At 38.0% G+C, this 15,564-nt stretch overlaps 1 protein-coding gene across 1 annotated transcript; it reads left to right on the forward strand.

Annotated features, from left to right (window-relative positions):
• The first annotated feature begins 1,781 nt into the window (after window positions 1–1,781).
• Window positions 1,782–14,534, forward strand: LOC121235731 (probable amino-acid acetyltransferase NAGS1, chloroplastic). The gene is made up of 10 exons (XM_041132116.1): window positions 1,782–2,337; window positions 2,672–2,759; window positions 3,027–3,235; window positions 3,399–3,550; window positions 4,626–5,046; window positions 6,169–6,266; window positions 12,079–12,190; window positions 12,807–12,966; window positions 13,373–13,445; window positions 14,185–14,534. The coding sequence occupies exons 1-10, from the start codon at window positions 1,972–1,974 to the stop codon at window positions 14,333–14,335; spliced, it is 1,830 nt and encodes a 609-aa protein (XP_040988050.1). The 5' UTR covers window positions 1,782–1,971; the 3' UTR covers window positions 14,336–14,534.
• The last annotated feature ends 1,030 nt before the right edge of the window (window positions 14,535–15,564 follow it).

The following is a 15,564-nucleotide window of genomic DNA, read 5'->3' on the forward strand; positions in this document are numbered from 1 at the left end:
AACGTTAGCCTTGATGCTATTCGGGGGATTGACAAAAAATCCACACAAATGTGAGAAAAAATCTATGCATACTATCATGAGTATAAAAAACCAAACACTCATAAATGTTTGATTGCATCATTGATCAATCGATAACAATCGATCTAAAAATGCACAAACAAATTTTGTGTCGCTATAACACAAGTAGTCTTTGCATCCAAGTGGTACCACAGAGGTCGATAATTTATTAATTTTGTTTTTCCTTTAGTTTTTTTTATATGTTTGGGCTTATTTACATACTAACTTTACCACTTTGTTCATTTAAGATTGAGAAGGTAAAAATAATGTACAAAGAAACTGAGGAGAAAACAATATTGTCAATGAGGAGAAAACAACCCGGAAGACGTCCGGCCAATGCTAGCTTAACTCCAGACAAAGATGATATTTTGGATGACAACATGGACAACATGGAGATCATCCTTGAAAGATCTCCAAGCAAGAAGACTGAGAAAGAAAAAGAAAGAAAGAGGAAGTTTAGAGATAATGTAGATGCTGAATTTAATCATGCCTTAGCTTGCATGAGTACTGACAGAAATACATTCATGGTGGATAAGAGAATTTTACAGCAATGCAGAGCGGGATAGAGATGAATATCTTGTACTTGAGAAGAAGAAGTTCGAAACTAAAATAATGAAATTAGATCTTGATGGGATGAAAGCAAAGCATCTAATTTTTTTCCAACATTTTCATGATGAAATTTTCGAAATTTTAATGAATAAGTCAGCAATCACATCACCATCCGAGGACTCATCCACACTTTTTGGATGTGTGTAAGTATTTGTCTAGCTTATTTCGACATTGTAATTAACAGTAGTATATGCTTAACGTATACTTTGTCTGATTTTAGTGGTGTCCAGGCATATGTGATGGAAATACATATGGCTGGATAGCAACTTTATGATCAGATATTGTCTTTATTTTTTGTGATAGACAGTAACATTAGTGATGGACTGACTTTTGAAGGTGTGCATATTTTTATGATGGGCTGAAATATGTTGAGCATTAGTGACGACTTGTATTTTTTCTCAATGATATTTTTTTGAGGTGAAAATGTAATAGACGTGTTTTTTTCAATGGTATTGTATTAAATATTTAGAATGTATTTGTTGCATTTTAGGACCCATCCACATCTTTATTCAAATCTCATATTGTATAATATTAATATTTCCATGTAGCTCTTAATTTAGAAAAAAAAAATTAATAAAACAAAAAAATTTGAAAAAATATTATTAAATCTATAATATTTTATTATTATTTTGAATAATAGATAGATAATCTAATATGAGAATAAGTTTTAAATAAAATAATCAAATACAAAATCATTTTATATTTATATTTACATACTCCAATGCTAGTACTCCTTTAACTAGAGAAGAGATGTCCTTAAGATTAATATTTTGAATATTGTACGGAACGTCGTATCGGTCAAGATATTAGAACGAAATATTTTGATATGGATACTGTTTTAGAATAGTCGATATATAAATAAATTTTTATATATAAATATATATATATAAATTATAAATAATTTAGTCTGGATGGAGATAGAAAAATAAGTTTATAATTTAAAAAAATAAAAAAAAATTAAAAGTCAAAATATCTGTTAATACAGACTGAAATACAAGTCAACAAGTCAAAATATAGGTCGATTGCGAAATATATGTACTACCTGTATCAAACCAATGGCCGGTGCGGCATATTTGGTACGGTACAATATTAAACAGGTGCTTAAGACGGCTGATCTCTTTACACAACGTCAAAGTCCTCAAGGCTCAAACCCAGTTGTGGCGGTTGTGACTCTCTCCAAGTCTTTGGTCCTAACGTCACCATTGTCACCCACTCCCGTACCTACCCTCAGCTCTTGCTTTTGACTATCGATTCTGAATCTCTCTCCCCTCCCCACTATCGTTTCTGAATCTCTCTCCCCTCCCCATGGCAGCTTCGATTTCTAGCTCACACTACGGTCCTATCCAAAACCTCCGAGGGGATTTTCCCATCCGAAAAGGCAGGCTTTTCTGGCCTCGCCACTCTTGCCAATTCAGGACAGCAAGAACCAAACTTCCGTGGCCGCTGTCAATGGTTGTGAAGGGAAATAAAGGAAGAATTTTGCCACCGTGTAGCTACCCGGGGAGTGAGGTTGGGAATATTGAAGAGAGCAATATTTCAGTGGAGGACCAGCAGAGGGTACGGTGGTTTCGCGAGGCGTGTTCGTACCTCTGTGCCCAAAAGGGCTGTACGTTCGTTGTGTTAATTTCTGGTCAAATTCTCACCAGTCCTTTCTTGGATTCTATTCTCAAGGCATGTCCTCTGTTTTCTCAAAATAACTTTTTTTTTTTTTTTATCAAAATATTTTAGTATGTGTTTGGTTAGTGAGAAAAATGCATCAAAACAAGACGTAAAGGAATTGGGTTTTAGGGTCTTTTGAGGATTTCCAGTACAAAATGAATACTGCATTTGAGTTTTATGGGACGAATCAGTCTCTATGTGATTAGGTTGTAAAACTAAACAGAGACGGAGGGTGTTTGCGTGAGAGAATATCTCTAATTCGAGTTATGTTCACTAGCATGGTGGGCGGTATAAATATATCTTAACTATGTTCACACTTTTATAGCATAAATATATCCTTATGCAGGATATTGCCTGTCTTCATCATCTGGGGATAAAATTTGTGATTGTTCCAGAGACCACTGTGAAGATTAACATGCTTTTGAAGCAGAGAGGTCAGTGAAGACCTTGTTGCTTTTAAACCTTCATGCCTCTTGGTGTATATGTTCAATTTTGAGCCTCTAAAGTCACAGTATTCCAATAGAATGATTCCATTCTGTCGCTAAGAAAAAAGAACGATATCCTTCTTTCTTTCAGTTTAAAGATCTTCTGTTAATGCTTATTTATTATAATAAGGTATATATTACCTGCTTCTGATGTTTTGTTCCCAGTTACACGAAATGTTAGATGGTGGCTCACCTGGTGTATACTCCTCCTTGCAGGAAGCAGTCCTAGGTTTGTTGGGGAACACAGGATCACTGACTCTGAAGCTTTGACAGCAGCAATTGAGGCCGCAGGGGGTGTTCGTATGATGCTAGAGGCAAAACTTTCTCCTGGCCCCTCTATATACAATGTTCGTCGCCATGGTGATGGCAGTCGTTGGCATGAAGTTGGTGTCAGCGTTGACAGTGGTAACTTTCTTGGGGCTAAAGTAAGAAAGTTTACTTTTTATTTAACCTCTTCAGAGAATCATCTACAATTACCATTTTTGTTAAGGAATATGTGGCCGCCTGAGCTTCTTTATTTGGGTTGTGGGTTTCCTGTCATTATTACTCTATTTCTGTTTGTTTGAGGCTTGCTATATTCATTTGCAGAGAAAAGGAGTTGTCAAGGGTGTTGATTATGGGGCAACAGGCGAAGTTAAGAAAGTCGATGTGTCACGTATGCGTGAAAGGCTTGATGCTGGTTGTATTGTTCTATTAAGCAACCTGGGCCATTCCAGTGCTGGAGAAGTTTTAAATTGCAAGTATGATGTATAGCATTTGGTAGTTATCTTTGGCTGTCACAATTATTAGCTGAATACGTATTATTTTCTTCTTCTTTTGATTGGCACTGAGTGTCCGAGAACAGAGTTCCAACTAACCCCGGGGGTGCACGGCCCCTCGGCAAAGAGTTTCCCACAAGTGCACCTTGGGTAATTCAAGGGGAAGTTCCCCTAGTCCGATGGCCCCTAGACATTGTTTGCATGCAAGAATAATCGAACCTTAGACTTGGAGGGATCATGCCACTAAGACCAAGGCTTTTACCATTTGATAAGACTTGGAGGGCTGCAAGAAGGCGGCGAGGGTTTGGAAGATGATTCCTCATTGTCTTATGTGGTGCATTTGGCTTGAGAGAAATGAGAGATGCTTCGAAGATAAAGAACGCTCTTTGGGAGATCTTAGGGTTTTTTCTTGAGTACATTGAGTTCTTGGGCTAAAGCTTTTGTAATGGTGGATAATTTCCGGCTTCTGTTTTAGTTTTTTTGGTGTTAGTTTCTTTTTGTTTTTGGAAGTAGTAGGTGTTCCCTTTGTATACGTCCTGTGTACTTGGGCTTATGCCTATTTCTTTGAATAAAATTATTACTTATCAAAAAAAAAAAAAAAAAAAAAAAAAATTAAAGAACCTAAGGGCGCATCCCAAGTACACAGAGTATACAAGAGAACACTTGACCAAAGAGAAGAAGGAAAACAAAAAGTCAAAAATTCAAGATAATTAGTAAAACCAGAATTGTTCTGTGATGAAATCCTAACCAGAACTGTTCAAACTGATTCTAGCATTTGAATCTTTGTTTCATTTGATACTTAAATGTAATAGTAGGGGCCTGGTCTCGGTAAACATGAATCTTTGTTTCTTTTGGTTGTTAGAATCTAGCCATATAAAGTATATTCTATATGAGGCTCTTTAACAGAATCATTTAAAATTGAGTCAATTGCAAACCCCCTACACACGCGCGCGTGCGCGCGCGCACACACACACACACACACAAAGCAGTTAAAATTTGCCTGAAAAAGGCTTAAAGCCTGTTCAGTGATTACCAATGCTTGCTTTAAAAATTGCAGCACATATGAAGTTGCAACAGCTTGCGCATTAGCCATTGGAGCAGACAAGCTTATTTGCATCATAGATGGTCAAATTCTTGATGAGAACAAGCGTCTTATTCGCTTCTTGACTATTCAAGAAGCAGAAATGCTGATTGATAAACGGGCGAAACAAAATGAGATGGCTTCCAACTGTGTGAAAGATGTTGGCAAAGAGGATCTCAATTCCGGTCATAATGATTCTAATGGGGCTGTCCATTGTCACCAGAATGCAAAGGTTTCTGGTAAAAGGCGTAACGTAACCTTTCAGAATGGTGTTGGATTTGACAATGGGAATGGACTTTGGACTGGCGAACAGAGTTTTTCCATCGGAGGTCACGATGGGCGAGGCCGATTAAATGGTTACCTTTCAGAATTGGCAGCTGCAGCTTTTGTTTGCAGGGTAAGTCCACGATAGATCCATTTTCTTTGCATCAACATCACTAGTGGCTTATCTATACGAAAAATATATATATCTGCTGTGATGGATGCTTCCTCAAGAGTGATGTCCTTATATATCATCTTTTTTTTTCAAAAAAAAAAAAACTGGGATTTGTTAGAAAATCTCACATCAGATAGTTGTGTTTAACGTTAAATTGATTCAACTTCTTTGTTGACTTAACCCCTAGGGGTTGGCTCAAGTGGTAAAGGCCTTGAGCTTGGGGGTATGCTCCCTCCAGGTCTAAGGTTCCAATCCTCTTGGGTGCAAACAATCTCTAGGGGCCATCAGACTGGGAGATTTTTCCTTTAAATTACCTAAGGTGTACTTGCGGAAAACTCATTGCCGAGAGCTTGTGCACCCCCGGGATTAGTCGGGACGCTGTTCCTGGACACTTGGTGCCAATAATAAAAAAAAAAAAAAATCTTTGTTGATTTGCGGTTGAGTTTCCATACACTACTGGTCATGGATACTATCTATTAATTCTGAAATGTCTCTATGGTCAAGTTTTATTTAGAAAGTTCCAAAAAATATTTGTTTCTATCATGATCATTTTGGGAAGGGGGGAGGGGAGCAGGATAGAAGCATTTTGATAACTAATGTGAGTCTATTGATGGTTTACCAGGAATTAAATAGATGCAAGATTGAAAGACCAAATTAATATGGTAAATTCAGGAAAAAATTACAATTTTTATTAGTAAAATAATTACAAAATTCACAAATAGAACCTGGAAATGGCCAGTCAAAAGCAGAATATGGAACCCTTTCTCAATTATGATTGGGTGGTATATCACTTACCAAGAAGAAAAGGAGTAGGTAATTTTTCTGTGCTTTCCTGTTGCATCTATTTCTGTACTAACGGCTATTATAATTATTGGTATTTGTTTCAGACCAGAATGTTGCATTTATAACATGTTAACCTTCATGCGCATTGCATGGAATCTAATTTTTGTGAAAAATAGTTCATCAAATTCCCTACTCCTAGAAGGCCTCTTCACGTGATATTTGTCTCAATACTTTGAAGTTTCAACTGCTTTACATGTTGGCGTCAGGCACCCGCTAACATGATTTCTGCTTTATTGTCAGGCAGGTGTTAAAAGAGTTCATTTATTAGATGGCACTATAGATGGGGTTTTATCATTGGAATTGTTTACAAGAGATGGAATGGGAACCATGGTGGCTAGGTATGGTATCATCTCCTGAAAAACTTAAAATTTTCTACTTCGACTTAATGTCCCATGTGGATTTGTTATGTGGCAATGATCTGCAAGAAATGTTGTGCTCCTTAATGATAGGCATTATAACTGTATATACATATATATTACCAGGTTCTTCAATCATTCCAATATTTTGTGAATAGGTTACTTTGCATCCAAGTGGACTTTTGAATGGCATTCTCAAAAGTCACCATATGGCACGTTATTGTCATTTTGACTTTGTTATGTTGTTTTATGAGAATTACTAGTTCCACATCCTTTTTGAGTAATCTTTAGGCTTATGACCTTCCTTCACCTGAAGCCCTTGTGGATTTCATTCCTTGCAAACCTACTGCATCTCTTCTTTTCCAATGTTTTTGGTGACCAGTTGGCACCTAAATGTCCAATCAGGAAACCTGTCTAACCTACATTTGCTAATTAGGTCATTTTCTCTCTCTCTTACTCAACTGGGCTTGCTTTCTCTAATCTATGACATCATTTCAATGATTTGCCCATAATAACTCGTTACTGTGAGTGAAAGACTCTTAAAATTAGAACTAGTGGTTAGAGTTCAAAGAAAGTTATTTGAAGTGATAAGTTGTCATAAGAAAAATTCTACTTATCATACCCACACACAACACTTTATTTATTTATTTATTTTTTTTCACTTACCAAATGTGTGGTGTATGGATGATGAGTAGAAGAAGTCAATTAGTTTAAGAATAATAAAACCCAAAAAAATTAAAAAATGAAAATAAAAATAAATGTGGTGTGGTGTAGGGGTGGGCTCCGACTCCGACGGAGTCGGAGTTGTCATTTCCGACCTCCGACTCCGACAAAAGTCGGAGCCGAATTTTCCCTCCGACTCTGACTCCGAACGTAGTCGAAGTCGGATTCCGATCGGAGGTCGGAGCTCTGAACTCCGATCGGAGCTCCGAACTCCGATCGGAGCTCCGAACGGAGGTCGGAGCTCCGACCTCCTATCAGAACTCCGACTGAAGTTCGGAGGGAGTTCCGAACAGAGGTCGGAGCTCCGACTCCGAACAAAATTTCCAAACTCAATTTCGGAAATTTTGTTCTTTTTTTTATTATTATTTAAATTTTATTGTTCAATTTCGTTTCAGATAGTGAGCAACATATATATTTTTTTTAAAAGTGAACGATCTACAAATATTTGGTTTATTCAAGAGTTTTCAATAATTTAAATATTCGTTCTGATTTTGTTACTGAATTTTGATTATATCTTTAATTTGTTTTATGTCCTCTTGAAATTTAGCATTAAAAGTGCTCATGACTCATGAGTTGAAAATTACATAAATTTAAAATTTTATAAAAAAGAATGATGGTACGAATTTCTATAATTCGATTAATTTCAGTTGGATAATAAATTCTAAACGTTTGAGAGAGGATGGATAAGTACTAATAGAAATTATAGAATAAAGAGTACTTACCTCACGTCTTTGCTCGGGATATAACTACATAAATATAACTATATAAATAGTTTAAAAAGTAAATAACATGTATGATGTAGCCATAAGTTATAACAGTCTCATTTATAACGTAATAACAATATGACTCAATCTTGAAATATAACTACATAAAAATTAAACACGGATTTCATTCAAATACTTTTTGTTCCATTGGTCATGCCTGAAATGAAGATAGAAAGTAGCAATCAATAGATGAAAAAAAATTGATAATAAAAAATTGAATACGGTAAAAGAATAATTTGATTCTTACCAAGAAAGGAGGTTCTCTCAACTCCATCCCAACTCTCAAGTAGCGTCCGTTCCAGACTCTCAATCATCGGTAATTATGTTAGGGTTCACAATTAGATCTATAAAATCATAAAAAGTAGAAGTTAGAAACATTAAAAATAATTAAATCATCATTTAAAAGCATATAAACTTACCCGATTCAAGCCTATAGCTCTCGGCATCAACGCCAACGGTATCTAGTCCAATAGGCGTTTCACTTATCCAATTCTGTGTGCAAACGAGGGCCTCCACGGTTGACAGTGACAATGAACTCCGATAAGCATCCAACACGCGACCTCCAGTGCTAAATGCCGACTCTGAGGCAACCGTAGTGACAGGAATGGCTAGCACATCTTGGGCCACACCGGAAAGGACTGGATACTATGTGGAATTAACTTTCCACCAAGTTAATAACTGAAATACATCACTAGGTGCCTCGATAGCTTCTATAAAATATCGTTCAACCTCAGATATACAATGCATAATATTTCTTGTTGACATAAGTTGATGATACTGCTGTATAATACGATTGCCTCTAACCCCTACAGATGGGTCAGTATCACCTGAGGAAACTGTCAATCCTGTCGGTCTCGAATGTGAGGAGCTACCAAATGCGGATGAAGGCTGAGCACTAGTGCTGTAGTGATGATATAAGTCATCAACATCACTTTTTAGCAATTTAATAAACTCTGCAGCCTTCACTGCCCTGAGGACGGAATTTACCCAAAATTCTAGAACGGCCAACTTAACTCGGGGGTCAAGGATCACAGCCACAAATAGCAATCTATTTATCTTCTCAATATTCCCTCAATATTTATCATATTTGATCTTCATCCTCGTAGCCATAGCAGATAACAATCCAGCAGAGTCAGTACAACTATTTTTCAACTGGAAGTGAAGCTCCGAGAGCTCGCTGAAAAATGAGTTCGCAGTCGTATATTTGGATCCAGATAGCCGCATGGTTATCTCATAAAAAGTTCTTAAAAATTCAACAAAATAACTCACACTGGTCCAATCATGTGCGTCTGGCGTACCGAGCCCCTGTCCTGTTGGCTCCAACAAAGCATACCTCAGGCCCCCATCCTCGACCTCCATCCGCTCGAATGCTTTTTGGTACTTCTGTGCCACATCCAGCATCATGTATGTAGAATTCCATCGAGTCGGAACGTCCAAGCACAGCATACTAGAACATTCAATTTTCAGATCTTCTGCTATTGCCTTAAACTTGGCAAGCCTTTGAGGGGAACTCCTCACATATCGTACAATGTTGCGGACTCGGGTTATGGAATCATGAACCTCTTTTAATCCCTCAACAACTATGAGGTTAATGATATGAGCACAGCATCGAACGTGAATAAACTCGTGGGCCCGAATGACATCATCTCTCGCCGTCGTGTTCCGCTTAAACCAATCAATTGTTGTTTCATTCGCACTGGCATTGTCAACTGTAATACACAACACTTTTCGAATTCCCCAGTCCTTCAAACAATTATCCATCTTCGCCCCAATGGATGCACCTTTATGATCCACAATTTCTTTAAAACCAATAATTTTTTTATGCAAAATCCACTCACTGTCAATGTAGTGTGCTGTGATACACATGTAGCAGACGTTCTATTTGGAAGTCCATGTGTCAGTCGTAAAAGACACTCTCTGGCCAGTGGTAATAAACATCTTCCTCATCTCCTCCTTGTCCTTCGCATGCCTCTTCATACAATCTCGCATCACTGTATACCGTGATGGAATGGGAAATCGTGGCTCAACAAAATTTAGAAACTTTCGAAAGCCTCTTTTCTCGACTGTGGTAAATGGCATCTCATCAGTAATTATCATCTCTGCAAGCATGTCCCTCAACATCTTCTCACTGTATTGAGGGATGACCAATTTCTTAGTCTGTGTACCATCAGTGGCTGTAGAAGTTTGGTAACTGAGGTTGGTCTGATCAGTGGCTTGCAATCCCTTCGCTATCTTATATCGTTGACAACCATTTAGATGTGCTATTAACACACTGGTACCTTGCTTCTTCGAATGGCATCCACAAAGTGATCCACAGTAATGGCATCTTGCTACTGGGTTCGCAATTTCACCAGGAATTTTGGTGAAATGCTCTCATGTCGACGACCTCTTTTTAGAAGGTCATGGTGGTTGATCTTGCTCAATGGGCATCTCCTCCTCTTCGTTGAACATATCTTCATCCTTTATATCAACTGGGAGTGGGAGTCGACTACTCGCACAAGATGTAGCTGCTCTAGATGTAGCTGCCCTAGATGTGGCTCTAGGGGTGGAAGTACCCACCGGTGTAGGAGTTGTAGCATTGGCATCCGCCACATCCCCTTGTGGACGATCATCTCCACTATGTCTAGGATCCATATCACAATCAATGAAGCTGAAAAAATTAAATTAGAAGCAAAAAATTAGTTTAAAAATAAACTAGGCTATTGTATTATACAATAGGACATGTGTTATTGTATCATAATATATTATTGTATCGATGTATTATTACATCGAGGTTCGGTTGACGTGCGCTCGACTCAGTGGAACCCATCTAGAGAGGTTCGCTCGACGTGCGCTCGAGCAAAACCCATCCAGAGAGATTCGCTCGACGTGCGCTCGACGTGACGCTCGAGCAGAACCCATCCAAAAATGTTCGCTCGACGTGTGCTCGACGTGGCGCTCGAGCAGAATCCATCAAGAGAGGTTCGCTCGTCTTTCGCTCGAGCCAATATTCAATACAACGTGCGCTCGACACCTTGCTCGAGCGCAAGTCTGCAATACAATGTAAAATTCAGGGTTTTGAGCGCCGTTTTGGGACTATATTGAATATTCAATACAACTAATTCACAAGAATAACAGCTGCTGGCTCCAATTCATAAGAGACGTGCTTGAATTAAATTTAGGGCTCATAAATTTAGGGCTCACCGTAGGTGGAAGCTGAACAGAGGAGCAACGAGGAACGGCGGCACGGAGGAGCAACGACGAACGGCGGCACGCTGGCACTGGGACGGAAGACGCGAGAGAGAAAGGATGGTTCAGTCACTGGGACGGGAGACGCGAGAGAGAAGGGAGAAGGAAGAAGAAGGACTGAAGAAGGAAGAAGAAGAACTGAAGAAGAAGGGGGGGGGAACGTATGAAGGAAGTCTTCCTTAGGAAGATATATGAAACGACGCCGTTCCATATTAAGTGGAACGGTGTCGTTCAATAATTTTTTTTTAAACCCAGCTGTAAAACGACGTTGTTTTACAGCTGGGTTTAAAAAAAAATTCGGAGTCGGAGTCGGAGCTACAGGAGCTCCGACTCCGACTCCGACTCCGAATGACTATTAAGAGCTACTCCGAATTCCGACTCCGAATTCCGACAACTCCGACTCCGTCGGAGTCGGTGTCGGAGCGGAGGTCGGACGGAGTCGGAATTCTCGGAATTTTGCACTCCCCTAGTGTGGTGTGTGGGGATGATGAGTAGCTAAACTCGTTGTCATAATGCTTGTGGGACTGTCCTTGGATCAGTATTTATTTGATTGAGTTGACTTTGTGGTCAGTGCTTACCTTGTAACTTACATGTTGGTCACTTTCGGTGACTTGTTGATAAATTATCCTTGTATGATTTGTTTAGTACTTGAGACTTTTTAATGGCTTTATGCTTCTTTTTCTTTCTCATAGGCTGTAATTAGGTATTTCTCTCTTGTATACTACTTGTGTACTTGTTCTTTGCCTAATTATGAGGATCAATAAACATTCAAGCATTAACCATTTTTAGTATCACCTGCATGATTCTTATTTCCAATGAGTAAAACAAATTTAGGAAATGAGAAAATTGTGATTTATATGCCACAAAAGTTGCACTACTACCTTGGAATGATCCCTTCTTCAGAAATTATGCTCCAGATGATTTGGAATCTGCCTTTTAAGTATCTGCAACTGTCTTTTTTAGTTAGAATGATGCAATCATATTACCTATAAAAAAAATGGATGCAATCATATTGCTGATTTATACTTCATTATGCTGTTCTTCATCCCATTCACTAACTTGTGCATTAAATCCTGTAGTGACCTCTATGAAGGAACCCGGATGGCTAGGGCCGAAGATTTCTCTAGCATAAGACAAATCATGCAACCTTTGGAAGAATCTGGCATACTTGTTCTCCGAACTGATCAAGAGGTTTGTGCCCTTGCTCTTTCATAGTTAAGGAGAGGTTTCGATAGTGAGTTGAGATGAGATGAGACGAAATTTGAAAGTTGAATAAAATATTGTTAGAAAACCCCAAGGGGGTTTGGCCCAAGTGGTGAAGACCTTAGTCTTTGGGTATCACTTCCTTCAAGGTTCAAGGTTTAACGCCTCATGGCTACAAACAATCATTTGGGGCCACACCTCCTGGTGAAAAGCCAACGATTTAACCAGTTCCGTGTAGGGAAACATCCGAGGGTGCGGTGCATGGGACCGGGGTTTACTCTGCAAGGGTGGGTCCGAAGGGCCCTGCCTTGGAGAGGTTCCCCGGCATAAAAATATATATATATTGTTAGAATATTATTTTTGTTTTGAAATTTGCAAAAGTTGAATTGTTTATTGTATTTTGTATGAAAATTTGGAAAAATTGTAATGATTAGATGAGATGAGATTAGATGAGGGGCTTTTTGTATCCAAACCTCCCCTTAATCAACAGGTCTGAGTAGCATTTGCTGATGTGGTTATTAATATTAACACTGAAAAACTGCCCCTGTTTGGTGTTAGTTTCATTTGAATTGGAAACATTATTCACTTGTTTTTGTGCTAGTAGCTTCTTGAAGCATTGGATTCCTTCATTGTTGTGGAAAGAGATGGCCAGATAATTGCTTGTGCTGCTCTTTTTCCTTTCTTTGAGGAGAAGTGTGGAGAGGTTGCTGCTATTGCAGTTTCTCCTGATTGCCGTGGACAAGGACAAGGATACAAATTACTTGGTATGATTTTAATTTCCTTATTACTGCAGTTTGGCAACATCTGAGATGCGTACCCATAGATTACTATTAGTGTTTTTCTGTTCAATATCTAGCGCCTTGTTCTGACAGAAACTGAGTGAGGAGTAATAAATAACATAGCAGAATCATTCATTATGAGAACTCTTTGGAAGGGTGATTATATTATGAACATGGATATAATGTGCTCCGAACCAATGTAGTAGTAGATTCACATATACAAGAAAAAAACAAAATCTTTAACGGTTGACATCAAGTGCTTCTGTTCAATTATATGAATTCAGAAAATCCTATTGGTGGTTTTTCCTATTTTTTTTTTAATTAAATAATTACCTGTCTGTTGCTTGTGGCCTTTGGTCTGCAATTTTATAACTGGAGCAAATGACTGCAGATTACATTGAGAAGAAGGCATCCTCCCTTGGATTGGAGATGCTTTTCCTACTTACAACACGAACAGCAGATTGGTATGTTTGCACCCTCCTACTGCATGAATTTGCAACCCCCTGCTGCTTTAAATAAATTTCATAAATGTATGCTTACTGTATCAGATTGCAATGGATTCAATAATATATATATATATATATATAACACGACTTATAAAACAAAAAAATATATTTAACACTGAAAGTAGATTGCTGGTTGAAAAATACAGTGGAGCATTTTGCCTTATAGAGACATTTCTCTTCTACATATATATAGTTTTATGAAGAGGCTGTGCTCCAAATTTTATTGATTAGCCCTTAATTGTGGTGGTAGAATACCATTACAAGTTAGAGATTTCAGCGGTCACAAGAATCCAAAAACCAAAATTGGATGCTGTTTTGATGACAGAGCTCGCCCGTTGGGAGAAATTAGAGAGTTTTTCTTTTGAACTCTTTGTTTTTGGGCGAATACTCTTGTACTGAACGGGGGTTCTTTAAATGTTTCTTTTTTAGACTTTGCTAGTTCCTAGTTTCATAGCTTGTATTTAGGTGTTTCTGCTTGTATACTTCCTGTGTACTTAGGCTACGCCTCTCTAATTGCATTAATAAATTTCTTATTACTTGTAAAAAAAAAAAAAAAAATAGCAACCAAAACCAACCTGCGACTGAGAAATATGTTTGTTTGGTATTCAGTTTATTGTCATTACTGTTATTTTATGGCTTGGTGAACAGGGTAAAATGCTCGCTTTTGGAAAACTTATATCCACTTTTTGTTTTACAGGTTTGTGAGGCGTGGTTTTTTGGAATGTTCAATTGAGTCAATACCAGAAAAGAGGAGAAAAATGATCAATCTGTCCCGCAAATCCAAGTACTATACGAAGGAACTGCTACCTGATTCAAGTGGAATTACTGTTGATACAGCAGTCCTTTGAAGTTGCAATGCTGCAGCTTGAAAAATTAGTTTTAGTAGATCAGAAGTATGTCGCGGATGTCTTTCACATAATGCCGCATCAGATTTTTGATGTTGGCTATATATTGGATTAATCTGCCATCCTGTGGAGGCATACTCGAAATTTTGTTCCGGGTTATGTTGAATAATAAGTATTGCAATTAACCACCTTTTTGTGCTCATTACAGAATGGCAAGTTGCTGATGATATAATGAAAAGAAGATGGTGACCTCTGAATCCACGTCTGATGTAAGGTCTATGAGAGGAAATGAATTGATAAGATTCTTACTTGAGAGTTAAAAAGAATAATGAATCAGATGGTGATTCTAACTCAACACTTGGATCATGGTATACTTCCATGCTCTTCAACTGCATCAACAGTTGCTCATTTATCGACACATCCAATAACTCTACTTATTGGAATGACTTGATGTCATGCTTATACATTCTAAAAGCAACGACCCTTTACAATCTTATACTCGAAAGCGATGGTTAGCTCTCATGAGAACCTGGCTTGTAACAAAGTACATATATATGATTAAGCTTGGCTTACACATGAGAGATGCGGCACACTTTGATCATGACACGGTGCTAGGCCGGTGGCTGTGCGAGTGCACGTACGGTATCAGTCATCAGAGTGCATTCATCAGAGTGCATGAATGATACATTCTTACACTTCATAAAATATTAAAATCTGCCAAGATAGGTTGATCGTCGAGGGGACAGATACAAGGATAGGTTTCATATTGCAAGGTCCGTACCCAGCGGTTATATTAGGATACATTTATATTGCAAATCAACATGCTCATGATTCTGTATTTGAAGCTTTTTGGCTCTTGTCCTGGTGTTAATTTCCTCATTTTCACTGTATTATTTCACAGCTAGCCCAAAAAATTAAGGACATAAAAGACTTCTGGATCAAAGAGTCAATACATCGGCGACTAGGTCCCGTTTGGATGGTAAAAGTGTTTCATATCATCTTATCTCATCATTAAAATTTTCTCAAATTTCCATACAAAATATAATAAACAATTTAATTTTTTCAAATTCTAAAACAATAATAATATTAAAAAATAATATTTTATTCAACTTTCATTTAAAATCATCCCATCTCATTTTACTATCCAAACTGAACTAAGTGCCGCATTGCCTCTTTGAATAAAGCAATGAGGGGTAATGTATGCAATGCCATTATGCCGCTGACATTAGGGC

This window comes from Juglans microcarpa x Juglans regia, chromosome 1D (genome assembly GCF_004785595.1).
Source record: "Juglans microcarpa x Juglans regia isolate MS1-56 chromosome 1D, Jm3101_v1.0, whole genome shotgun sequence".
Lineage (NCBI taxonomy): Eukaryota > Viridiplantae > Streptophyta > Magnoliopsida > Fagales > Juglandaceae > Juglans > Juglans microcarpa x Juglans regia.